The 27,677-nt window shown below is 37.0% G+C and overlaps 1 protein-coding gene across 2 annotated transcripts; it reads left to right on the top strand.

The window, feature by feature from the left end:
* The first annotated feature begins 127 nt into the window (after positions 1–127).
* Positions 128–27,266, top strand: CALU (calumenin). 2 transcript variants are annotated; one of them, XM_006184726.3, is made up of 7 exons: positions 128–252; positions 8,675–8,906; positions 13,331–13,524; positions 17,342–17,508; positions 18,176–18,236; positions 23,325–23,524; positions 24,741–27,266. In XM_006184726.3, the coding sequence occupies exons 2-7, from the start codon at positions 8,686–8,688 to the stop codon at positions 24,843–24,845; spliced, it is 948 nt and encodes a 315-aa protein (XP_006184788.1). In that variant the 5' UTR covers positions 128–252; positions 8,675–8,685; the 3' UTR covers positions 24,846–27,266. The 2 variants fall into 2 exon arrangements, with proteins under 2 accessions (XP_006184788.1, XP_006184790.1); XM_006184728.3 differs by lacking the exon at positions 13,331–13,524 and adding an exon at positions 13,597–13,790.
* The last annotated feature ends 411 nt before the right edge of the window (positions 27,267–27,677 follow it).

A 27,677-nucleotide genomic window follows, 5' to 3' on the forward strand; every position in this document is an offset into this window, starting at 1 on the left:
CGCAACACGGCGCGCTCGCGGGGACGTGGCGCTTTCCAGCCAATCCCGACTACGTGGCCGTGGGACCAATGGCTGTCTGGGAAAGCTATGCGTCCGCTATAGGTTTGTTGATGATTGGTTCGGAGCTGCCGGCGAGGCGGATGGGGGCGGAGCGCGGAGCCGCTTCCGGTGGGGCGGTGCTCGTGCGCCGGAGCTGAGCCGGTGGGTGAGCGGCGGCCGCGGCACCCTGGGCTGTGGGCGCTACAAGGAAAGGTGAGTATTGCGGTGCACGGTCCCTCCGCCGCTGCCTCCTTTTTCACTTTCTTTTTGTCATTTGAGCCTAGTTCCTGGTGCGTCAGGGCCTCTTTGGCTTGGGGCCCCTGTATGCGCTAGCTCCGGGCTCCGGGGCCTGAGCCTGCTAACGACTGCCCGGCCTCCAGCGCGCAGCCTGGATCGGAGGCCGCCGCTCGCCTTCCGGCGCGCTCTGGAAAAGCGCCTGGGTCCCTGCGAACTCCGACTCCCGGCTTTCTGTCTTGTGTTGTACTGTTTTGTGCCTGGCTTGCCACGTCTTCTGTCCCTGGGCCCCGTCAGTCACCAAGACCCTCGTCCTAAAGGGTCATTCTTGTTTGCCTCCTGAAGGTTGGAGGGCAGTCAGATAGCGTTATTGTTACAGCTCCCGGCCACTTCCCACACACCGGACTGCTTGTGTCCACCAGCCCCGCCCCAAGGCCACATCCCAAGAGGACGGTGCATCGGCCAAGGAAGTCGTGTTCGCTGACTTTGAGGGTGTAGAAGCAACGGGGAAAGAAAGCCTGAAGACACTGATTTTTTTTTTAACTCTTGGTAATTTTAAAGAAAAGACAAATATTTCGAGTTTCCATGTTGGCTGCATGCTTCAGTCAGCGACAGAAAATAGTTTTAAAAGCTTCGTTAAGAAATTGCATTTTTACCCTGTTTTCTAGACCCAGACCCTACTTCTGATTTTTGGCATGCTGTGATCATAAGTAAATTTAATTCCCGACGGCTTCCCTGATTAAGAGTAGTGTGATTTGCCGTTCAGAAAGGTGCTTTTGCATCGAGGCAAAGCTCCGTAGGGCTCCTTCTAAAACTTTAGAGCCTTTCATCTGAATTCGTAAGTGTATAAAATCCCAGAAAAGTGTCTTTGAGAGTTGAATTGCATTCGCTTCCTGGTATGAACCATCAAGTCAACGTTAGTGAATCAGGAGTAAAATTTTTAATTTATTTTTGTAGCTGGGGGGTAAGAAACCATGGAATTTCTGATAAATTATTCTTTGCCATATAGTGGAAGTTGACACAAGACAAATGCGTATTTGTCCTCAATCAGTAGATTTAGTTTACCAGGTACCAAACCATAGTCATCACTGAAGAATTTACGTAATATAGTACAAGTGAGGGTCCAGAGATAACCTGTAAATTGTATTTGTGTGGAGAGAGGATGAATTTGCCTAGGCCTAATCTGAGATTTACAGTGATTCAGGGGTCTCCAGTATGAGTCTTTTGAGAATCACAGCTAGGAGAAACATGAGCTGATCAAGATAAATTGAGTATGCCTGAGTAGGTAGTACTCAGATACAGCTTTGAAATCAACTCCTAGTCATAACTCTTAATATAGTTATTTGCTTCCGTTTGTCCAGTGATGTGTCAAAAGGTACTTACTGATGACATTGTACATACGTTACACCAGTACTGGAGATCAGTACATTGATTTTAGCACGCATTTTCTGTGTGTGTGGCACACACACAGTTGTGCCAGGGGTGTTGGAAGCACAAGGGTGTATAGCTAGGGATAGCCATTGGAGATGCTTGCTAGGGCATGAGGTCCTAGATCCTCTCTCTCTAGGAACCCTTAAATATGGGTGTTGTTGATATTATAATTTATGTATTAGGGTTAAAACAGCCTAAATAACACTTTTCTTGTTGCTGGCTGATGGCCAGATTCAGTAAGGGGAATTGGGTTGGGAAGCACAGGTGGCAGGCAGGAAGTATGTTGCTGCCAAGTACTGTCCAACTAATCCAGTAAAGTGTATTTGTAGATTAAAAGTGCAAAACACTGTTTTAGGGGCTATAGAGGAGTATTAATTTATATTAGCTGAGATCCCTGCGTCCCAAAAATGTCCATCTGTAGAGGCGCTAAGGAGACAATTTAAGGTAGCCTATAATCATTATCGTGGAGTGGAACAAACAAGTTTTATAAAAGCTTAGAGGAATGTGTACAGATCACTTCCATCCAGAGTGATCATAGTAGATAGATCTTTTTATTTAGGGTTTTTTAATTATTTATTTATATTTGGCACTAAAGGAAGATTGAGCTAAAGTAACTGCCAAATTCCTAAGAATTTTATGCATCTTACACGTGCACAGAAAATTACAACTAGAAATCAAAACTCTTGTCCCTACATTTTACATAGCATTCCTATGGCAATTAATTATGTATTGAAGTTTTCATCAGCGAAAAGGAAACTTTCATTTTCCCAGGATTTCTAGAACTTTTTTCTTTAGGAAAATTTTTTGCTTTGTAACAAGAAAAAATTTAAGTGTGTACTGGGGTTCTTTGGTTATAGAACTAATAAAACCTAAATAATAGTTTATCATTTCAAAGCTCTTCTTCTACAGACAAATTTTGCACTTTTATATACTCAACTGTCTTATAAATGCCCTCAGTCACACAAGTAATTTAATTAGAATGTATTAGTGAACTAATGTTCCATTTTTGTTCCATCGCTAGAGTAACATTGAATAAGTAGTTTGTCATTATGACTTACCAAATCTGAAGGGTGACATTATTACTTTAATGTGATAATCCATTAGTGGTACTATGCTAAGGTCTGAAAGTGAGAATGTCAGGTAGATAACCAGATAGCTTTAATTCCTAGATTTTGTAACCTGAGCCTTAGTATAGTTAAATTGCCATCTGGCTCTTGCCCTCAATCCCCAATTGAAGTAGACACTTAAGCAATGAGATTCTGCTTTTGCTGCACTATAGAAGAATGCCTTTTGTTTTTTAACCCCTCTGAATATCCAGCTCAGAGAACTGGAATTTTACCACCACACCCATTTTCTCCCGCTATTTACATTGAGCAATGGGTCTTTGGTCATCCGGAATGACTGTGGGGTCATTTAGTGTTAATGTTTTTAAGAAGTTAAATTTAATCCAGACATCTACATTTCCCTGAAACAACTTACTTTTAAGTGTTCTGTGACCAATGGATTTTTATTTTAAAAAGTGACTAAGAAGTAAGAGAGATAGGGGAAGAATTTAGATCTTTCAAGGAAATTTTTGAATGAGTAAAATATACTGATTCTTAAGGCTTATCATTGTTATTGAAAGAAATTCAAATTTATGCTGTTAACTTTTCTCCTTATAAATTAAATGGAACAGTTCATGAAAATAACTTTGCAGGAGACCATTATTGGTGACATACTGCAGAAGTATGATAGTTACTTGATACCTTTTCTGTTCTAGCTCTTTAGTTTGTGTTTCTAATATGGTACAATCCAATAGAAATGTAATACAAGTCACATATGTAATTTTAAATTTACAAGTGAATATTTAAAACATGTAAAATTAATTTTAATAATTTATTTAATCCAATACATACAAAATACCATTCTTTTGATATAAATGTAAAATCTACACCACATCTTAATTCACACTAGCCACATTTCAAGTGCTTGGTAGCCACATGCAGCTAGTAGTTACTGTCCTGGACAGTGCAGGTCTAGTTTTCTGTTTGTTTGTTTAAGAAAAAATAATAAATCTTACCCTTAGTGAGGGAGGGACAGAATTTGAGGGAGAGAAACTTATAGGTCATTTGAGAAATGGGAGATGGAAAGATGAATTTTTCGTAACTGTTGATTTACCTCTAGATCTAAAAACTCAACCAAGTCCTTCATTTATGTAATGGATCATGTTTTCCTAATAATTCTGTTATCCATTGATGTGTAGCTCTCATGATGAAGAAAGAGACGGGTCTTTTAGCTTTCTATCATTTGATTTCAGTTTGGTTGAAAAAAGAAAGATGCTTCAGAAATAACCGCGCTAATGTGGTTCTTCAGACGCCCTGTATAAGAAGTTGTTTTATACTCTTCTTAAGTCTCACAGTATAGATCCTTTGTCTTGGGGAGATAGCCTTTGTTTCTACTTGGACAATATGTGGGCACAAAGAGCATTTTTAAAAATTTACTTACGTGCCGAGTTTTCATTGCCAGCTGCAGAGAGGTGAAGGTAGTAGAACCTTTGTCCAGCAGGTGGTCCTTGTTGACACTTCTAGGCAGTTTCATCAGTGGTAGATTAAAAGCCATATATCAGGGTGACAGTAGGTGGTGAGGAAGCAGAGATAGCAATTCCTAGAGACTGTGTGGGTGAAGGAGAGGGAGGAGCACACTTGAAGGAATATCGGGGTCTGAGAAAGACTGATTTTTGGGTTGTGATGACCTAAGAAGGATCGATTGGCAGAATGGAGGAATCTGTAGAGGGGCAGGATTAAAGGTTAATTGAAAAGGGAAAGGAAAGAGAGATGGATAAATGATAAAGCCAGATCACTTGGCTTTTACTCTGAAAATCTTCTTTTATCACTGTATCAAGATGTTATGCCTCAAACTTACATGTAGTTTTCCATCTAAAGCACAGTGAATCAATCTGTTACATTTCTGTATGTTACACAGTAACAAAACTATACTGTATCCTTCCAGGGCCCTGATAGCGTTAGTGGGCTAAAGCATTTATTTGTATTATAACATTTGGGGTTTGCAAAAGTTCTCAGCATATTATGCAAGAGTTGTTAGGGTATTTTATTCTGGGGATGTAATTAGTCGTTTATAAAATTTTTCTGGATGTGAAATCCCCTTGATAATAGGCATAAGGAAAATCCTCTGTTGCAGTGACTCTTGATTTTACTTGATTCTATTAGCCTCTAACATTATAGATATTATTTGGATATATCACAAAATAACAAAATATAACTGGTTCCTTATCTCTAAAGAGTTTTATTTATCTAAAGAATTACTGGTAGTTTTAAATGGAAATTTCGTTTTGCCCTAAAATAAAGACATACTCTGATGTTTAAGAGAGCCACTAAAACTAATTTTCTCTTTACTATTCCACTGACCTGATTGATGAGTTGAATTATTGAGGGGTAGGCTGGAGTGTTACTCTCCTAGGGCAATGTTGTTTTACTTTAAAAATAGGGTTTGTGTCTTAAAAATGAATATTTGTTTTTCTTTCAGTCTCCTTTTCTAGTCTGGAGAAATGGCTTGAAAATATTTGCTTTGCTACCTAATATTGAAAAGAATTTTTATAATATTGTTTAAAAAGTAGTATACACAAAAAGATAATACACAAGTGTGTGCTCATTTACCAAAAATAGACAACACAACAGAGTACAATATTAAAGTTCACTCCACTCCAGCCTCAACACCCCACCCCCATCTCTTCTTCCTTCAGCCTAGGGGTTATTACTGTTTATAGAGAGATGTTTATTCTTCCACACCATTTTTGTGCATATATGTTATATTTCATACAAATATAAACAACCTGGAGAGGTTGTTTGGTTTTGTTTTTTACATAAATGAGATCTTGACATTGTTTTACAACTTGCTTTTTTGTTGTTTTTGTTTACTTAACATATCTCAGTGCCTTCTCAGTTTCAGTGCAAATAGATCCACTCCATTCTTCTTAACCTCTGTGTAGTATTCCACAATGTAGATTTAATAAGGATTTACCACTTCTTTGGTTCAGTTTATTTCCCATTTTTTTTATCATTATAAACTATCATTGAACATTTGTATTGAAGCATCTTTGTATACAATTTTGGGCATTTTGATGGGATAGCATGAAGCAGAACATTGATAAACTTTCAGAAGCATAGGCAAATTCTAATATTGGTGAGCAGCTTAACCATCTTCTTTCCCTTTCTCCATGAATCTTACGGTGTTACTTTCACATTGTTTCCTCTGATGGATTTTCATCATTCTTAACAACTGTCCAGTGAGATTACCTGTTTTGTTTCAAGATGGGAACTTGGGGACTGATTGCCTCCCATATCTCCCTAGCTATCATTTCTGTTTGTTTTATTGGCTCTGTCCTGTTCAGAATACTTTCTACCCTCCATTGATGTATCCTTCTCTGCCATTTCTGGACCTCCCGTCCCGTCTTAGCTGTTTTCCCATCAATCACATACAGTGCCCTTGTATGCCCTTTACAGCCTGAAAGTTGTTCATGGGGGCATCATAAAGTTGTGCCTTTGTATAATCAGCTAAATTGTGTTAGGATTAAACATATTCCTCTATTTGCTTTCCTTTCATTTTTAAGGAATCTTTATATAACATGCTCACCATTAGCTGTGCTAAGCATTTTTAAGTTTATTAAATCCAAAGTGCTCTATAAATCCAAGCAAATACAATGTAACTTCTTTTAGTTACTCTTTGGGGGTTACAAGGAAATAGATACATTGGAATATGTCTAATTTATTGACATATTTGATTTCTTTATCCCTTGGAAAAAAATCACTCCCTTCATTCTAATTCCCAAAACTTTGAGGCAGTTTCTTCATATTAAGTATACTTTCAGATCACATTTCTCATATTTCAGATTTTTACTATGGCTGTTTGAGAGTTTGGTTAGAATAGTGGTTCTCAACCTGGCTGCCTTTTTAAAATATTTATGGTTAGGGGTGCAGTTCAGTGGCCATTTCTAAAAACTCCCTGGATGATTCTAGAGTACAGTCTGAATTGAGAATCACTGAGTTGGAAGCTATACTGAAAGGATATTCATATTTTTAAAAATATTTATATGTAAAATATTAGCCTTAGACTAGGTAGTTCCACTGGTGACATCCTGGGGAAGGTGAGGCCTGTGGATGGTTTAATCTGTAGATTAGGACAAGGTAATGCATTTAACTTTCATGTGATACAGTGTCCCTCTGTAACCTTGTGTTAGTTTCCTAGGGCTTCTGTAACAAATTACCATAAACTGGGTGACTTAAAAGGACAAAAATTTACTCTCTCACAGTTCTAGAGGCTAGAAATTAGAAATCAAAATGTCAGTAGGGCCATGGTCTCTCTGAAATCTCTAGGTGAGGGTTCTTCCTCGTTCCTAGTGGATACCAGCAGTCATTGACGTTTCTTGGTTTACAGATGATCTCCCCAGTCTGCTTCTTTCGTAACATGGCATTCTTTTCCTTGTGTGTCTGTGTCCCAATTTCCCTCCTTTTATAAGGACACCAGTCATTGGATTAGAGCCCATCTTACTTAGTTGCATCTGCAAAGATCCTATTTCCAAATCAAGTCGCATTCACGGGTACCAGGGATTACTACTTTAGCATGTCTTTTGGGGAGGACACAGTTCAATCTACAACAAGCCTCATGCTCAGTAACCACCTACCCATCTAGTAAGGGAGCCATTAGTCATAAGGGGAAATAAGTGATAATGTGAAATTGCAAAGCTTATTCTTACCACAAGAGGAAAAGCGTTCAGAATCTGTGTTCTCCTGATAAAGGATTAGTTAAAATATGAAAGTCTGGAGAAATCTTTCCCCTTAATTTTTATTTTTTAAATTTTTTTATTGAAGTATAGTCAGTTACAATGTGTCAATTTCTAGTGTACAGCAAAATGTCCCAGTCATGCAAATATATTCATATATTCATTTTCACATTCTTTTTTATTGAAAGTTACTACAAGATATTGAATATAGTTCCCTGTGCTATACAAAAGAAATTTGTTTTTTCTTTATTTTTAATTTTTAATTTTACAGTTTTTTTCTCTAAAACCTTAACCTTTCTGGACAGTGCTGTAGGTTATCTGTCAAGAGTACTAAACTGGTTGCTATCCTACAGCTTCTCTGCAATTTTTGTCACTATTTTTGATGAAGTGTTCCAGCTTTCTGCTTGTTCATTAGAATCACCTGTGACTGCAGAGATTCTGAAGGTATGAAGTAGGGCTGGGGAATCTATACTATGAACAGTGCTCCAGGTGGTCCTTATACCTGGGCAAGTTTGGGAAACACAAGTATACAGAATGATAAAGCAGTTGTTATCCATCACTGTACCATCTCAGTAGTTGATCTTTGAAGATGATTTGACATCGTGCCTGGAAATGGGCAATGACTTGGTGCTAGAGGCAGGGAAACTGCCCAAATATTTCATTGGTTCCTAATGTGATGACCATCAGAATCACCTGGGAACCATTTAAAACGATAAATGCTTGGATTCAAGTCAGAGATTCTGATTCAATAGGGGAAACATGTTTTAGAAGCTTCCCAGGTGATACTAATAACCAGCCAGGTTTGAAGACAAGACCACTGATGTACAGAAAGTAAATTTTATTTAGAGTCAGTAAGTCTGGATTTAAATTTTGGTCCTTTCACTTTTAAATCTTATGAACTTGGGCAGAGGAGTTAAAGTTCTACTTTGGTTTTTTAAAGGAATACTACTTACAAGGTGAATGTTTTTAAACTATAATTTCTTGTCAGTCTACAGTTAGTTGAAGGAAACTGGTGAAAATTTCTCACAGTAAAACTGGAAAGTCTGATAGTCTACCATACTTATTTTATGGTTTAAGTAATAATATTTAGGATAATATCAAATTGATAATTTTACTGGATATGAGCTTTTAATTTCTTGTTTAATTATTAAGCATACTGTTTCCTGAATGAACTTCCTTTCTTTTTTCTTTAAGATCTGATTATCATGGACCTGCGACACTTTCTTATGTGCCTGTCCCTGTGCACAGCCTTTGCCTTGAGCAAGCCCACGGAAAAGAAGGATCGTGTACACCATGAGCCTCAGCTCAGTGACAAGGTTCACAATGATGCCCAGAGTTTTGATTATGACCATGATGCGTTCTTGGGTGCTGAAGAAGCAAAGACCTTCGATCAGCTGACACCAGAAGAGAGCAAGGAAAGACTTGGGTAAGGTGTCAGCTCTCAGGGGTCTAGTTAGAGTAATGACATATCTTTATAAATCAGCTCATTCCTTTTTTTTTCTTCTGGCTCAGTTACCCAGTAAAGCTGTGTTGAACTACATCTTTTGAAAGCTAACTACAGATTTGCTACCACTAAAATTGAATTAATTGCTTGCTTTCCTACATTTCTTCATTAATAACAAAATGATTTTACCTCATTCTACAAAGCAAAGTCATTTATACATAAAAGTGCCAAATACTATGGGACTCAGCTTAAACTGCATCATCTTGATCCCAAAGGAGCATTACATGGGGTTCTTCTCAACTCTCTTGCTTTTAATTTTTTTTTTATTCTTATTTCATCTTTTTTGGGAGGGATATTTATTTTTATTTATTTAATTTATATTATTTATTATTATTTTTAATGGAGGTACTGGGGATTGAACCCAGCACCTTGTGCATCCTAGGCATGCACTCTACCACTGAGCCTCCCCTTGTTGCTTTTAATTTTTGAAAACTGTCTGTGACCTATTCATTATTATTGCCCTTGCCAAGTCTTTGAGTGGATAATAAACTGCAAATTAGACCCTGGGCTGATTAATTTCTGTTGAGTTTATGATTTCTGAGAATGTCTTTCACCTGCTTTGGTTTCATTCTCAGATATTTGCTTAATTAAAAACAAAAACAAATCAACCTTGCCTTTGTAATAAGCAGTGGTCTTAACGTCGACTATTTCAGTAACAGCTGGGCCATGGTCAGGCTCTTTGGCTCTCTCGGCATGCATCTTTTTACCTAAAGAGTTGATTTGGTAGAATTTCCAGTTGATTGTTTCTAACTGAGGATCTGAGAATGTCTTTTTTAGCTCTTTCAAAGCTTTGCTTTTTAAAGAAATCCAGGTTAATTTAGTAAAAGAAATTCTCCTTTGAGCGCCATTGGTGTAACTTTCTGAACTACATTCAAGAGATTTGTCTGAAAAGTTGTACCACACAGGAATTTCCAAAAGTATTTTGCCCATGGATAGTGCTATGATGGAAGACATTATAGGGTTTGCTTTGGGTGGTACTTCAGAGTAAATTTATTCCTTCATTGGGTTATTTGCTAATCAAAGCAATATTTTGTCCTTAAATACTGACAAAAATAATCAAAGGATTTTGCTATGTAAAATGAGAAACTATCCCAAAACATTTGAAAGTAGATAGAGAAAACAAATATATTGAAGAGTTAGTCTTCTAATGTTAGGTTGCTTTTCCAACTTTGAGGGACTGTGTTCACTTTTAATTTTAATCTTATAACTGTGCTAACATTCCAGGCTAAAGGTAGGGGTGCATGAGGGTGTTCTCAGTCTTCATGTCTCGCCTATTCATAACGTGCATGTCCAGCCTGCATTTTGGTTTACACATGTCTCTTTGCAGAATTACTCTTAAATAATGAAGGGCCCTTAGGTTTGCTGTCAGTCAGGGTGTTCTTGCTCTGTGCAGGTGCTGGAATAGCTCTGCTAACAGTCTTCAGTAGAGAGAAAATGTTCCTTTTTGTCATCAATAAACATCAGAAGTTCAACACATGAGCAGGCTCCATATTTGATTAGAATAAGATGGTTAAAATCATGTTTTTCATGGACTGTATGAATGAACCAAATACTATTTGCTTCTCCCAAATTTGGGGGATAATGGTAAATATCCACAGTTTATAAGGTGATATAATGTTGAAAGCAAGAATTCCAGGTGAACATTTTTTTTCTTTTAACTTATTCATTATGGCATTTCTAAACGTTGTTTGGTAGGTGACTACACCAGAAGCTGGGAATAGCAGATTCCCACTCTTTTCCACTGATCTAGGAGGCCAGTAATTGTTAGGAGATAGATTAAGACAATTGTTTACAGCTCTAGTTGCAGGAATTCACTACTATTTTTAGATCTTTAGTAATAACAGCTAAAAGACTACAGGAAGCATTTAAAAACCATTTTAATATCCAGTTTTTAGTTCCTTTTTTCTTATGAAGAGTGTTGACAAGTAGAACATTTTTTCTTACGTGTATATGCTCAACCCATCCCCAAGAAGTCTAAATATACTTAATTTTCACTTATGTGTCCTTCAAATGATGATTTATTTATTTTGAGATGGCAGTCCTTAATATAAAGAAGTTCTCACCCTTGATCTATTTGCAATAGAAATGAACTAGAACAGTTCGTCATCCTTTTTGGGTCATAGGCCCAGCCCCTTTGGCAGTCTAATGAAAGCTAACGGAAAGTGCATATACAGGAATATATGTAAAATTTTGCATGCTGAAAATTTCTGGAATATTTTGAACCCTCCTGGAGCCCATTTATTGTCCCACGTTCTTAAAAAAAATCAAAGGGTTTACTTTTTGCCTTTTGAAATGTAGAAGTATATGTTACCTCTTAGAAATAACATTAGGTCCACTAAGGGCATTGTATCTGTCCTGGAGTAAATGCTTATTTAGTGGCATCATGACTGCGTCTGTAGGATTCTCCAGTGTCACAGAAATACAACACCCGTAGCTTCATAAATTTATACAGGCTTTTAAAGATCGGAGTTTAGAGCTTCATGCCTAAAATAGGACATGTCCACTTCCTTTGTATTTTCACAACTGCCTGAGGCTGAATGGCCAGCAAGATAAGGATGGCTTTTTTATTTTTAAATGGGTGTGTGTGTGTGTGTTTGGTTGTTGTTTTTAAAATATGTAACAGACCATATGTGGCCCACAAAGTCAAAAATATTTCTTATCTGTCCTTTTTCAGAAGAAAATTTGCTAACCTCTGAATTAAACTTTTTGGGATATTTCTGCTGGAATAAATAGAATGGCATTCAGCCAGCTTCTTTTGGAAAAGCCCATCTTGAACAGTCATATGCCTTTTTTTTTTTTTTTTTTTTTTTTAATCTGAGTGATCCTTCTCATTAGGGTATTTATAATAGTTTAAAATCTTCTTTTGGGGATGAGAGAGGTTCTGATACCTTGCCCTTTTTTTCTTAATGGTACAGTGGCACTCTTGGTAACCAATGCTTTTTGGACACAAGCTGGATCCCAAAAGAGATAATGTAGGAGTTTTTGGACTGTTAAAACTCAATTTATTAATATTATTAAAATTCAACACGGTTGAAGTTGTAAAAAATTTTTTGTCCCATGTCTATGTAGATAGAATATTTAAGAAGTGACTTTTTACTTCTTTACCTTTTAACATTTTAGAGCAAAAGCTATAAGATTACACATTCTCTGAAGGAAAATGCTTGTTAATTATAGGATATAGGATAGTCATGGCTAACACCATATCAATATCAAGATGAAATTTTCAGTGTTGCTCATATTCTGTGATTCTAATCACTTTCCAATGTTTTATTCATGAGATGAACACAAACTGGGAAACGACATTATTTGCTACCAAATGACAGTCTTTTTCAGTCCTACAAATATAGGGCATAGGAGTTGGCCAACATTTCAATTCCATTGGAAGTTTTGATTCAAAATTCTTGTAACTTCATAGGCTATCTGAGCTTCTATTAAGTAGGTGATTGCATCTTTAAACAGGAGTTTTCATCTCATACACAAATTTTGAAATCTTTAAACAAATCCTTGAATGTCTGTCATTATGATGACAGATCTAGAATAAAGGAACTCATGAAGGGCGAAGTATATTGACTCATTAGCTTTGTAGTTTTGCTTTATCATCTGCACCCTAACCCTCTCAGCTTATTAACATTCTCATTATCAGGTGTATACATTCTTACCACATTACTTCTTCAGAGCTCTCTGTTTTTGTGGTTATATGTAAAAATCTAGTTCAACATAGTATATAATAAACTGCTAGCCATTTTTTAAAAAATAAACATGCTTCTGTCTTTGTATACCTGTTTTGGGGTTTTAAAAAAATAATAATCCTGGCATTAGGTATAAATGATCCCAAAACTATTTTTGATATATTTTTAACTAAAATGTTTTGTTTTTTTGTTTTTTTTTTAAACGCAGCTGAATTTTTTAAAGTCTGGTTTAAATTTTTGAATTTTAAGTCAGTGGTTGTGATTACTTACCCAGATATTCAGATTCTTCTGAAAGCAATAAAACTATATATATATATGAAGATTTGCATGTTGTTTGATACTAAGAGTAGAGAACCCAGGTAGGAATGGATATTCACTCCTAAATTCTGACCATCGGCTGAAACCTACCACTAAAGGGATAGTCCAAGTACACCACCCATGGACTGTGCTTGCCCTTTCCGGATGGCTTGTTACAGACCAGTAACAGGCACTTAAGAGAAAATTTTTAGTTGCCTGTCTGGCAGTTTTGTTTTGGAGACAATTTTTATTTTCATGCTTTAGCCCTGAGCAACACCTGTGGCCACAGCACACAGCTGGCTAAGTCCAGAGCCTTGTGTCCTTTTAACCTCTTGCTGGATTTCTCTGCATTTTCTACAGAAAGATTGTAAGTAAAATAGATGGCGACAAGGACGGGTTTGTGACTGTGGATGAGCTCAAAGACTGGATTAAATTTGCCCAAAAGCGCTGGATTTACGAGGATGTAGAGCGACAGTGGAAGGGGCATGACCTCAATGAGGACGGCCTCGTTTCCTGGGAGGAGTATAAAAATGCCACCTACGGCTACGTTTTAGGTAGGTCCCTACTATCTGGGGGAAAAAGTCTGTGGAGCTGGCACCTTGAAACGTAACTGTTTTGTCTTGTAGAATGATTGTAGATAAAATAGACGCGGATAAAGATGGGTTTGTGACGGAGGGGGAGCTGAAATCCTGGATTAAGCACGCCCAGAAGAAATACATATATGACAATGTTGAAAACCAATGGCAGGAGTTTGATTTGAATCAAGACGGCTTAATCTCCTGGGATGAGTACAGAAACGTGACTTATGGCACTTACCTGGGTAAGGGGCAAGATGTCAGCCTGGCAGGGACCATGGTCTTGAGTCAAAGAAACAAATGGGTCACGCAGTGAAGGGAAAAAAGGAATTATGCTTATCTTAGTTTGATGCTGAGCTGATTTTCCTTCACTTTATTCATTTTAAATTTGTATATTGTGTATTTTTTGAAATTTGTTGAATTTTGGTTTTCTGAGATCTGGCATCTTTTACATCTATAGCATTTCAGATATGTTTCCCTGTTTTTTCCTTCTGTCATCCCTCAGATCATTTTTTGAGTAGATCTTGTTTTTAAAAGGCTGCATTGTTCCAACAATGAAAAGCAAGAGGCTTTGAGGTGTCTCTTGACATGGTCACATTAAATTGTTGGAACTGAAATTCATACCAAATTAGATTCCTTTGTAACTGGTAAGAATAGGAGGGAAATTCTGTCTTTCCTTAATGAAATAAAGATCAAGTATAATAGCTTTCCTTGATGGAATTTAACTATTTTACTATGTCTGCTTACTGAGGTTTAGAATTGACTATTTCCCATTTGTTTTCTCTGGCACATGAATTTATCAGCCTGCTTTGCAAATGCTTCAAGGCAAATAAATGTGACTTTGATTGCTTTCTTGGTAGCTTGATTTGGTAGCTTGTATGCTTGGCCATCTGTTAATAATTGTCTTTTACTATTACACTTGCCTACTGTTGAATGCTAGGTGGCGATCTTACTGAGTTGATGACTTAGGGTGTTTTTGTTCGTCAGATTCCTTTATTGTATATGGTTACAACTTGAGGCAAGAATGTACAAATGTTTCTTCTTGCATTTTTATTCTGGAAATTAGGTAAATTTCTGTGTTAAAACAGGCATTCTCTATCACTGCATTACTCCATCACTCCATTACTAACAGGCAGTAAGGGTATAATGGTCTTTCCCCCACTGGATAGCCAGCTGTCCGTGTTAATTACAGGACTGCATGCATTTCTGGTGAACAGACTTTTATTTCTGTAGTGGGCTTGTTCTCATTCCTAAGACTGAAGTGGCAGTCTCTCTCCATGCTTGACACTTAGCCAAGAACCAAACATATCCTTCACTCAATTAAGAACATGTGTATTAAAAAGTCAGTACAGATGGAGAGGCGTTCGTGCTTTTTGCTCTCTTACTGAGACACAACACCGTCCTGATTTATTTGGAATTAATTATAAATAGAAAGCAAAGGGTAAGCTATTGGTGATCTCAACAGGATGGTATGTTAATAAATCTCAGCTCAGACCTAGGCACTCACTTGTTGTCTGGAATGAATCTTAAACTCTTTGTATGATTATGTGTATAAAAAATCTGTTGAGAGCTTTGTTGCCTCATAGAGCAAATGATTCAATGTAATGGGTATTTCTACTGACTGAGACTGCATAAGCTGAAGCACTGGCTGGAGAAGCAATGTCTTTATAAGGCATCTTTCCCTGGAGGCCTGTGGGTGGACAGTGCTCGGGGTAGTGAGGTGCCTTACAAAAGTGATGTGTAGTTTTTTGTGAGAATGTGTTCTTGATTCAATTTTGAGTTCAGGTATAAATCATCTTAGCTTATAAATAATGTATCTGCTTTCCACAAAAAAAATTAACCCTTTCTCTGCCACAAGTGAAATAAGAGATACTAAGATCCACCCTGCCTATACCAACACTAGATCAAGTGCTTACCTGTAGCTGCGTGTAGGCTGACTAGCCTAGTAAACTGGTGCTTAGGATAGATAACGACACTCCGAGTAGTGATGATAGACATCTGAGTTTAGTCGTTAAAAGTTTTTACATCTTCCTTTCTCATCCTTACATATGTGTATGTTATCAGGCTACGTGATTTTAGTCACCATGTTTTGCCTAAGGAGGAGAGAAGGGCTCTTAGCTAAGAATCCAGCCTTAATATGTAAGTTGTCTTCTGTTATCTTTCTTATTTATGTTACATAGTTGGTACTGAAGCCTTATTTGTTTAGAAGAAATGACTTAGTATCTGAGAAAGGTGGTATTTTCCTTAAATTCTCTATCTCCAACCTATTAATGGCTTTGAGTATATAATATAGGGTCCCTAAAGCCCCGTGATTCAGTAAGTTGTCGTACTGAATTTTGACACTCATCAAAGAATGAAGCTTCAAGCTGCTCAGCTCTCAAAATAGAGCAGTAGTTTATTGTTGGGTTTTTTTTAAAACTGTGCTTGAAGTATGGAAAGATTGAACTACGGTATCAAAAGTCAACAGTGTAATGTTATTGTTAAGAGGCCCTGTGGGTCTTTTTTATGAAACTAGTGCTGTATCTTTTTTTATTTGATCAGTATATTACAGGAACAATCATTTCTTACCTTTAATGTGATGTCTTTTACTTTTCAAAATATCTTCACATGTTATCTTATTTGGTCCACACAGCAACTCAGCTTGAAAAGTTTTGTTTTGTTTTCCCTTTTCTGCCATTAACTCCACATTTTTTCAATTTAAATGTCATTTTTCTAGACTCTTATATAGAGACTAAATAAATACTGCTTGTGTAGTTCAACATCCTAACAGATGGATAGGCCCAAGTTCAATTTGGTTGTAGTCTAATATTTATTTTTTGTAACAGCTTTATTGAACTATAATTGACAGTACAATACACTGCACATATTTTAAATGCACAGTTGATGAGTTTTGACATATGTGTATACTCAATGAACCTATTACTATAATTCAGATAAATGAACATTTCCATCACCCCAAAAAGTTTCCTTGTGTTTCTTTATAATCCTCACCTTCCCCATCCCCTGTCCCTAGGCAACCACTGATCTGTTTTCTGTAACTTTAGACTTAATTGCATTTTCTAGAATTTTACAAAAATGAAAGGAGGGTAGTGAACAGTACTTGTAACTCATGGTATATTTCTGAGTTGGCTGAAAAAACTAAAGTGTGACTTTCAAAGGATGCTTGAATCCAAATGGCCTATATAATAAGACAGAAGGCCTTTGATATCTGGCTTCTTAATGAGAGCCTAAAGTTTAATAAACATAGCAATAGCTAACATTTATTAAAAGTCAACTCTATGCCAGGCACTGTTCTAGACACTTAACTTCAATTTATTTGCTTATTTAATCTCATAACAGTCCTGTGAAGCCAGCACTGTTATCATCTCCATTTTACAGATGAGTAAATTGAAGCACAGATAAATTACTTGCCCAAAGTCCCATGGCTAAGAAGTGGTAGAGTTAGGATTCAAACCCAGGCAGTTAGGATTCAAACCCAGGCACTTCTGCTCAGATACAACTAGAAGACTCAAGCCCTCTAGTAGCCCTAATGCCAGTAACAGTGAAGCATTACGTAATGGGTTACATAGTCCAGGAGCCAGGATTCCATGTTCAATGTCAAGCATTTATATTTGACTCAAGCCTGACTGAGGTCTTTAATTACCAAAACTGAATGTCTTTATACTGCTGCAGTTTCACCTGTATGATCAAAATTAATTCTTCAGTACTTGGTTTATCTTTCTTGTAAATTGATTCCCCATACATTTTCATGTTTTCTGAAGTTTTTTAAGATTTGATCTAAATTTTTGTTTTCTAGATGATCCAGACCCTGATGATGGATTTAACTATAAACAGATGATGGTTAGAGATGAGCGGAGGTTTAAAATGGCAGACAAGGATGGAGACCTCATTGCCACAAAGGAGGAATTCACAGCTTTCCTGCACCCTGAGGAGTATGAATACATGAAGGATATAGTAGTACAGGTGGATGAGAGCAAGAATTCTCATTGGAAACTTTCTCTTTTTGTTGCTTTTGCTCTTTCCTCTTTAGCTTTTCCTCTATTGAGAAGAGTGACTTGCTATACAAGTGCTGGCCAGATTGAGTCCAAGCTTGTCACCCTGTTTTTCTGTGATCTTGATGGTGCTTTCTGTTTAGAATGACAATACTTACCATCAGTTAATGTATTTTGCCATTTCATTGGTCGCTGCATATTGTAAGCATGAGGGAAAATCCTATTTTTTAAAATACCAGACACTGAGTAATAACAGTGATACTAAAGAATTCTCACAGAAGGCAGTTAACTGATAAAACATAAACTGTGGCTGTAGACGTATTCACTGGTCATATCTCCTGTTAGTATAACTTGAGTATGACAAAGGCTACCAGATCATCATGGGCTTGATGGGGTAGTTCATTATTAAGCAATGCCAGTGTTCCTTCAGGAAGTCTAATAGTTATTTTAAGTTGAAGCTTACAAAAATGATATTTTATCATTCTTTCAGCTAGAAAAACAGCAATTTCTTATTGTTTAACCATACCCACACACATATACATATACACGTATATGTGTGTATGTTTTAATGAATGAGAAATAATTGCCTAAACTTAAGTAATCCAGATACTAACTCTTAAGTATTCTCTTCTGTCTAGGAAACAATGGAGGATATAGATAAGAATGCTGATGGTTTGATTGATCTAGAAGAGTATATTGGTAAGTCTGTTTCTAGTGTTTTTCTTAGAACAATCTGAGACTATATGTTCACCAGTAGAAACAAATTATCCCCATGGGCCAACTCTTAGCACATGGTTAAGTCAGACCAGCATGAGGAACAGTGGGTCATGATAAAGTATCTGTAGCAGCACTGGCCAATCAAAATGTAAATGTGAGTCACATATGTAATTTTAACTTTTCTAATAGCCACATCAAAAAGAATAAAAAGAAACAGATGAAATTTATTTTAATAGTGTGTTTTATTTAACTTAATATTCCAAAATACTATAATTTCAACACGTTATCAGTATACATTGTTGAAGGTTTTTTTTTCCCATACAGATCTTCAAAAGTATATTTTATACTATAACACATCTTAATTTAGAACAGCCACATTTCACGTCCTCAATAGCCACATGTAGTTAGTGGTTCCTATAGTGGACAGCACTGATAGAGTACATCCCAGATGCCCCGTGGAATTGACAGTAAAGAGTTGCAGGGATTCCTCTACAGTTTTAAACTCTTGTGAGCATATGCTTTATTTACTTCCAGAGGCAGAAGCAGCTGGAATTGGCTTATAGCACATGCTTTGTTTCATGTTATGGTTGAGGACCAGCACTCTTATTTTAGCAGTCACTTAAATGTTCTCTAGCAAGGCAGATGTGAGGCTCACTAGGACTTAGTGCCTGATCTTTTGGAAAGGGGTGGAAGTGAATGTATTGGGGATGGGAGGGAAGCAGGAGAAGAAAACCGGAGCTTGAGTGAGTGTGTGTGTGTCTGAAATTCACCATTTACCCCTAACTGTATCTAACAGAAGAACAGGTATTTAATGTATTTTGCTCATGATGTATTTTGCTGCAGTGTGCATGTGTTTTCCCCCCACTTCATGTTTTCTAAACTCACACTAAAAGGATTCATCAAATCATCTTGTTCAGATGTCTCAGGATTGTATTTCTTTTGTTTACCCTGTGCTCTTCGGTTCTATAGTATTTCTATAATTATGTAACAATAGTGTTGCATATGTATGTATAGAAAGTTTTGATCAGTTTTTTAAGAAATGTATCCTGTTTGCAAAGGCACAACAAAGTTGCATCTTACAGACTATAAGCAATAAAGCTAACAATAAGCCTTATTTAACACAAACCATATTCACATTCTCTGCTCATTTGATCTTGAGAAAAGTCTAGCATATCCAGTAGTTTCCGGAACTTTATTTTAACTTAAAAGGTTCTGTTATGTTTCATTTATAAATTTCAGACTGATATAATAGTTTTGGAAAACTAGGAAATGCTTTGTTAATGTGTGTATTCCTGTGTAAAACATGGCTTCTCCTGTGTACGTTTTTATTTCTTACTTTGTTTTATTTTTATTTTTTAATTGAAGTATAGTCAGTTACAGTGTGACGATCTCTGGTGTACAGCACAATGTCCTTTAAAAATTAAAGTAATGAACATTTAAAGAAAAAGAGTTGCAGGGAACCTTGACTGATGTTAGGAAACTAGGGAATAGAATAAAAGAGACAGTTAGGTGAATAAGCAATCCAGAGTTGCTGATTCCTTTTATAGTCTTTCCTTTTCCCTGTATTCTGTTCGTATTTTCTGTCCAGGTTCTCTCACTAGTTTCCTTTTTTTTTTAAATTGCTCCTTTCTGCCATTTTTCCTTTTAGTTGTCTGTTTATTTGAGATGCTACACCTAATTTCTCCCAAGGCTGATTTCTCCCAAGTAAAGCTATTTTTATTATCCTCAAAATAATTTTAAGATTTTTTTTCCCGTTGCTTTAAAAGCTCCCTCTCTTACCAAATATTTGAGCAAATTATTTCATAATTAATGTGATGAAAATTAACATAAGTAAAGGAGAAGAGTTGCAAGATACTACAAATGTCTCTGTTAGAAATGTTCCATTTTGGAATGAAAAATACTAGATAATTTTATATTTCACATTCTTATTTTTACTTATAGTAACTTAATTTTGGTGCATCACCGGTTTTGTGTTTCATAAGACTGTTTTTAGACCTCTGATCTTTACCTGAAATGTTTAAGTGTAAAAGGAAGACCTGAGCCTGACCTCTATCCCTGTATGTCACTTCAGTGTATTGAACAAGTCACTCCTTTACTTAGATTTTGTCTGCTATTTATTTTCTAGAGTTATTTCAGTTGAATTATTCCTTGATTACTCTTTTCTTCTAAGATGCAATGATGTACTTTGAGTTTTAGAGAAAGAGGGGTAAGCAATGGAAGATAGAATTTTTTTCCAAAATGATTTTTTTTAGTGGATTTCATCAGCACAGTGGAAATAAATGCCTGGGTGCATTTACTGAGCTCATTTCAAAATTGACTTTTTCTATTTTTAAATATTTTATCTTTTAATTCTTGTTTTTTTGCCGTATTGTCACCATTGCTAAAACTGTGAGGAACTCAGTTGAACTTCCTGAGGGGAGGAATTATGTTTTATAACTGTTAAGTACCATTATTTATCAAGCATTGAGGCCAAATAAGGAGACATTTCTGTCTCCCTCTCCATCATACAGATCCAAGGGAGGAATGGTATCTTAAAGCTACTAAAACTATCAACTGTGTGTGTGTTGACATCTGGGGTGCTGGGCTTCGTAAAGCTGAAAGTCTCCCAAATGGTATTTTCCAGTTTCTAGGGGTGTGCTAGTTTCTACCCTGTTGAGAGAGAGCAAAAAGGAACAAATGGTCTTTGTCTCTTTTACATTTAACATTAATATGTCTCCAGAATTATACTGTTGAACCCTTTAAGTGTATTAGAGAGCATTGCAAGCATACACACAATTAAATAGAATAGTGTAATAAATCCCCTTGTACTTGCGCCCATCCCCAACAGCCATCAACTCATGGCCAGTCCTTTCAAATCCACGTCCACTTCTTACCTACTTTATTATTTTGAAGTAAATCGCAATCATCATCTCATTTCCTCTGTAAGCATTTGGTTTTTAATCTCTTAAGGTACATACGTAGCTCTAAATTTTTTTAATATAATCTCAAAAAATAATTCCTTAATATAATATAGATCGAATTTTTTTAAATGGAGAATTAAATAGTAGTTGTTCTTTACTCTTCAGCTTTAAGATGCACTTATATTATGTTGTATATTGTAGTTTCTATTAAAAGTATGTCTTTTAAAACTTTTATTCCTTTTCTAATTCAGAACTTCCCAATCTACATACTGTGAAAGCTCTCCGGGACAGGACAGCTAGGCAAGGTGCTGGTCCTCTGGATCCTACAAATACTGTGTCTTCTGAATGGGCTGTAGCATGGGGGAAAAAGTTGGCAAGTCCTGCTCTGAAAACTGCTAATTTGTGTTTAAAACAGAAGGAGTAGTTCTACTCTTAATTCTCAAGTTCAGGAAAATGAAAGTTTGATGTCCTTTATTCAGGGGAAATCAATCCAGGGACTGGGGGAGTAAAGTACCTCACAAGCAGTAGAGCACTTTTCCTGAGGGATTTTGGGCAAGGTCTTATAGAGCATTAGATGAGCAACTCAAATGCAGGGCATGATTGGCTAGGAGGTCAGGGATTTCCTTCATAAGGATAGCAGTTCTTCTTTTCTAGAGTAAAGTCAGCTGACTAAAGCTGAGCTGGAGGATTGTGATCTGTGTGTGTATGTTCAGTTCCTTTGGCAGTGAGGTGTTTTCTCTAAGTGCAGGCTGATTTAGGTTTACATTTGTGGCACCGGCCAGGACACAGGGGCAGCCTGCATTTCGTGGGTCCCAACATACAAATTACCTTTATCACAAATACATAACTATTGTAGTCTTATATTAGGTGTGTTCCCATACCTTACATAAAATGCATGTAAACTTATTTCAGTATAGTATTATTTAGGAGTCTTTAGGAGTCTTCAGACTTTCACTTGCAAAATTCCTAAAAGAATTTTGACAAACAGTATTACCTTACACATTTTAACGCTGACATCTAAAATATTTAAATACATTTGCAGCAACGTGGATGCTCCTGGAGAATGTCATTCTAAGTGAAGTAAGCCAGAAAGAGAAAGAAAAATACCGTATGAGATCACTCATATGTGGAATCTTAAAAAAAACAAACAAACAAAGCATAAATACAAAACAGAAATAGACTCACAGACATAGAATATAAACTTGTGATTGCCAAGGGGGCTGGGGGTGGGAAGAGATAGACTGGGATTTCAAAATTGTAGAATAGATAAACAAGATTATACTGTATAGCACAGGGAAATATATAAAAGATCTTATGGTAGCTCACAGAGAAAAAAATGTGACAATGAATATATATATGTTCATGTATAACTGAAAAATTGTGCTCTACACTGGAATTGGACACAACATTGTAAAATGATTATAAATCAATAAAAAAGTTTAAAAATTTTTTAAATAGAAGTTTACATAGTTGTAAAGAGTAATCTCTGTTAGTTGTAAACATTGACTTTTAAATAAATCTAATAAAATTTAAATACCATAGCAATTTCTTACCTGCCATTTATTCATACAGGTGATTTGAAAAAACAGACTTTAAAAGATAATTACGAAATTCAGATTTGGACAGGATGTTAGTATCAAAACGTTGATTTTATAAAATGTGATAATGGCATTATGGTTCTATAAGAAAATGCCCGTCATTTTAAGAGATATATTCTAGAATATATACAGTAATTGGCTGGTACACATTTTGACTTACAACACCCCTCAAGTTTTCTTGAGGTTTTAAAACAGCACCTTTCTAAAACCAGTGGTCAGGTTAATTAGCTGCCTTGCAGTGAAATGGAATGTAGGAAACAGCCGTCTTATGAAAGCTAGTCTTTACCTTTCTTGATGCTAGTCATCTCCCTCTGTTTCTGCATTTTTTAAAGGATTCTCTTTGCTCTCATATCACTCAAGACCAACAACTAGAAATATTCTTGTTGCAAAATCAATAATTATTAAGCCTCAGGAACATACCTTGCTTCTTAAGGTCTCTCTTACCTAAAGTACCCTTTTAACTGCTATTAGGTTCCAAACAGATGAATGAGGAAGAAGGGTCAGGCCAGATTTGCCTGGGCGGTCTTTGGGAAAAGACAAACCCATTTTTGTATGTATGTCCGTTCACACAGGTGACATGTACAGCCATGATGGAAATGCTGATGAGCCAGAATGGGTAAAGACAGAGAGAGAACAATTTGTTGAGTTTCGAGATAAGAACCATGATGGGAAGATGGATAAGGAAGAGACCAAAGACTGGATCCTCCCCTCAGACTATGATCATGCAGAGGCAGAAGCCAGGCACCTAGTCTATGAATCAGACCAAAATAAGGTAAGTCTGGCCAGAGCCAAACAACCTACAGCGATCAAAGTCTTTTTCTAGGAGATTGCCTAAAAAATTTCTGTTGAGGTACATAGAGCATTTAAGGTCTTAATTAGTCTTAATCTGTTGTGGATCTAAAGTTGGAGATTGAACACTTAAAGGACAGCACTAGCTTGCTGATCTCATTTTAGAAATCCCTTTGCCCAGTGTCCACAGCATTGGATGGATTTAGGCCTCAGAAAAGAGCCTCTGGACATAGCCTGTGCCTAGCATGCATCGTCTGCTATCTCTGGAACCCCAAGAAATTTTCTTTGCTTTTTTGTTGTTGTTATGTCCTTTGTTCTTTATCTATTACAGGCTCATTTTGCTACTCAAAGCTGATTATTTTCTTCTTAAATCAAATATGCTTTTTAAAATTAAGTCCTTTGTAATGGGTTCTCTGAAGCCTGTTAAAATTACCCTTGATCAGTTATCTGAGGCATTCGGTTCATTAAGAATGGTGTTATCACTGAGCCCTGTCACTTTTTTCAGAGATTTGAATGCTGTCCATTTTATTTAGGTTAATCTTTGGTTTTCATGCAGTTTCTTATCATTGAGCCTTTTTAAGGGTCAATCTGTTTTGAGTTCTTGCTCAGTCACTTCAGTAGCCAGATGCTGTGTCCTGGGGTAATGTGAGAAAGGGAAACGCAGGTAGTCATCCCTTGGGAATCTGGCCTAGATAATCCTTGAAATAAGTGTCTGAGCCTTTGTTTCGGATTGTGTCTGGAATCTGATTGGTGGCTAGGGCATAGTGGGGGTGAGGACTGTGCTTGATATTAGCAGATATCATTGTCCTCTTAGACAATGACTTGAGTCACTTTGAAGTATTTTACCAGGCTCTCCTTGACTCTTATTTACCCATATCTAGGGGAGGACCCATATTTTGCTCGAAAGGGAGTTTTCTCCTCAGGAAACAAACCCGTATCCCTAGCATTGAGTTACTGAACTATATCATTGCCATCCTTCCACTTTTAAATTTCTTGATAAGAAAAATGTATTAATTGCTATTTTCTTTCCTCTTTGTGTGTGTGGCAGGAGGGTGGGGCAGAGGGCAGTGAGGATTGAGTTCACATTTGATTTAGTGGGAATTTGAATCTTAAATCTTCACTAACCCCTACTATACTATAGCAGTGTTTCTAAATTTGAAATACATTTTGCCTCAATTCAATATTCTCTCTAATTTCAGGATGGCAAGCTTACCAAGGAGGAGATTGTTGATAAGTATGATTTATTTGTGGGCAGCCAGGCCACAGATTTTGGTGAGGCCTTAGTACGGCATGATGAGTTCTGAGCTACAGACAGAGGAACCCACGTTTCTTTGAAAGTAATTTATTTTTACAGCTTCTGGTTTCACATGAAATTGTTTGCGCTACTGAGACTGTTATTACAAACTTTTTAAGACATGAAAAGCTGTAACAAAAATGATCCCGTCCCCATTCCTCCTCCTCTCTGAGGGACCGGAGGGAAACCGTGCTTCTGAGGAACAACTCTAATTAGTACACTTGTGTTTGTAGATTTACACTTTGTATTATGTATAACATGTGTGTTTATTTTTGTATTTGTTCTCTGGTTGGGAGTATGATATGAAGGATCAAGATCCTCAACTCACACTTTGTAGGCAAACATTAGCCCTTCACTCTTTCTCAACCCTTATCATATGATTTTTATAATTCTGACTTAATTTTTAAGCCTGAGATCAATAAGAAATGTTCAGAAGAAAGAAAAGGGAAGAATTGTTCCCCACGATATATATTTAGAGAGAGAACACTTGAACTTGTCGTTTGAAAAGTATATTTCATAAGTAGTATGGGCCACATACTCCGTTCAGTTGCTCAAGGTCCAGCAGCTGATCCTGGCGGTACCTGGGCAAGGACAGAGCCCTGTGCTGTAAGAAAGCTTGACTCAATTTGATTTCATTCTTTCTTTTTTATTTTTCCCCCTTTCCTGCAGGACTAGCTGTTTGCTAATTTTGTCAAGCACAGCTGTGGTGGGAAGAGTGGGGCCAGTGTCTTGAAAATCAATCAAGTAGTGAGCATGATCTCTTTACAGAGCTATACATAGAAACAGCTGGAAAACTAAAGGAAAAATACAAGTGTTGTCAGGGCACACACTTTTTTTCTGGGTGAGCATCTGTTGGAGTGCTCAAGACTGTCTTGCCTATTCAATCACTGTAAGTGCCCCATTCAGCTCCTATTTCCCCAGGTGTTCCAAGGAATTGATCTTGCTTTCACTACAGTTAAAATGTACTCCTTTCCAATCATGTCATTGAAAGTGCCTTTAACTAGAGAAATGATCACTGGATGAGGATTCTCTTAAGAAACCCTAAGATAAAATAAAGAGAAGATTATTTGGACCACCTTAAATGAAAGCTTAGAACCTTCCCGGTGTAGTGGGGATTTTTTTTCTTCCCTTTCTCTTTTGAACGGTGGTTAAATAGCAGTATTAGTTAGAGGCTTGGTTGCAGTGTTCTTATCTTGTGGGCTGGTTTTCAAAAACCACATGCTGCTGAATTTACCAGGGATCCTCATACCTCAGAATGCTAACCACTTACTACCAGGCCTGTTTCTGTGTCAGCTAGAGAGCTTGAGCTAAGACTCAAAGATGAAAGGGCTCTTTGGTTTGAGGACCATTGCTCACCCTCCTGCCTTTGACCCATCACTCCCTATGTCCCCATCTCTCCTCCCCACTGCCAAAAAAAAGTTTATCATGGATCAACAGATTGCCAGTCCTTATCAAAGAGAGGGACATAGAACGAGCTGAAGAAACCATCTTCTGTACCCAACTCACTTTACCTGTATTTTACGTAACGGGAAACTGACTTTTTTGGTCCCTTTCATACAGATGGACCTCTTTTGAGAAGAATTGTTATATTCTAAATTTTTAGCCCTCAGGTTACTAAGATAAATATATATATATATATATCTAACCTTTATTATTTCATATATCTTTCTGGATAATTCATTCAGGTGGTGCTGGGTGATTATTATAATCTGAACCTAGGTGTATCCTTTGGTCTTCCAGAATCATGTTGAGGTGGGCTGCTTGGCCTGGTAAAAAGCCAGATATCGTGTAACTTCACCCCAGCCTTTGCATCGAGCTCTTGAGAGTGGATACACTCTTTTAACCCTGATACAAGGGAATAGAAATTCTCTGCCTTCCAGATTTCCCACTTTATTGTTAAGAAGACCAGAGTGGGGAGGGTATAGCTTAGTGGTAGGGCATGTGCTTAGCATGCACAAGGTCCTGGGTTCAATCCCCAATACTTCCACTAACAAAAAAATGAAAACACAGGAGACCAGAGATAATTAATAATGCCACCAACCCTGGCTTGGAGAGGGCACATCATGAATTGTGTGGCAAGAGAGCCTCGCAGCTCACTAGGTACAGAGAACCCAGGCCTTATTTTAAAGTCATGCACTTAGAAAGCAAACCTTCATCTGCTAAGACAGCAACTTCTGGATGCTGGGTGCTCATCAGTAAGCATTGTACTCTTATCTCTAATGATCCCCCTGGACAATTTTTTTTTTTTTTTTGGTTAAAATCAAGCCTGAGGCTGGTGAACAGTAGCTACACACCCACACTGTGTGTTCTGTGAATGCTAGCTCTCTTGAATTTGAATACTGGTTATTTTTTATAGAGTGTAAACCCAGTTTTATATTCTATAATGCAAACAGGTACCTTATCTGTTTCTAAATAAAACTGTTTACATTCATTGTGGAGTATGTATGTCCTTTATTTTCTTAAGAAATGGTACTCTTGCTTAGAATTATTGGTGCTATAAAGTGTCACAGAAAAAGAGCTCTCGCAGGTTTACCATACCCCGTCCCCAACCCAGAGAAATTACTACTTTCTCCCAAATTGGTTACTCTTTTCTTCTATTCCTGAAATCTTCTAGCATCCTTCTCATTACAGCTATAACCCTTCTCTGCTTCCCTTAGGCCATATAAGTGGAGAGGAGCCCAGCTGCTCATTACATGATTGTCTGATGCCAAACACAAGCCATTTCTGAATGTACACACATTTATCTTGATTTTTATTTCAGAAAGGCTCTTCATGGGGTGGCTGGGGGAGTATAAAGTAAAACAGTTTTTTGCACGTTTTTGTATAGTTTATAAATGGTATT

The sequence above is a fragment of the Camelus ferus genome, chromosome 7 (genome assembly GCF_009834535.1).
Source record: "Camelus ferus isolate YT-003-E chromosome 7, BCGSAC_Cfer_1.0, whole genome shotgun sequence".
Lineage (NCBI taxonomy): Eukaryota > Metazoa > Chordata > Mammalia > Artiodactyla > Camelidae > Camelus > Camelus ferus.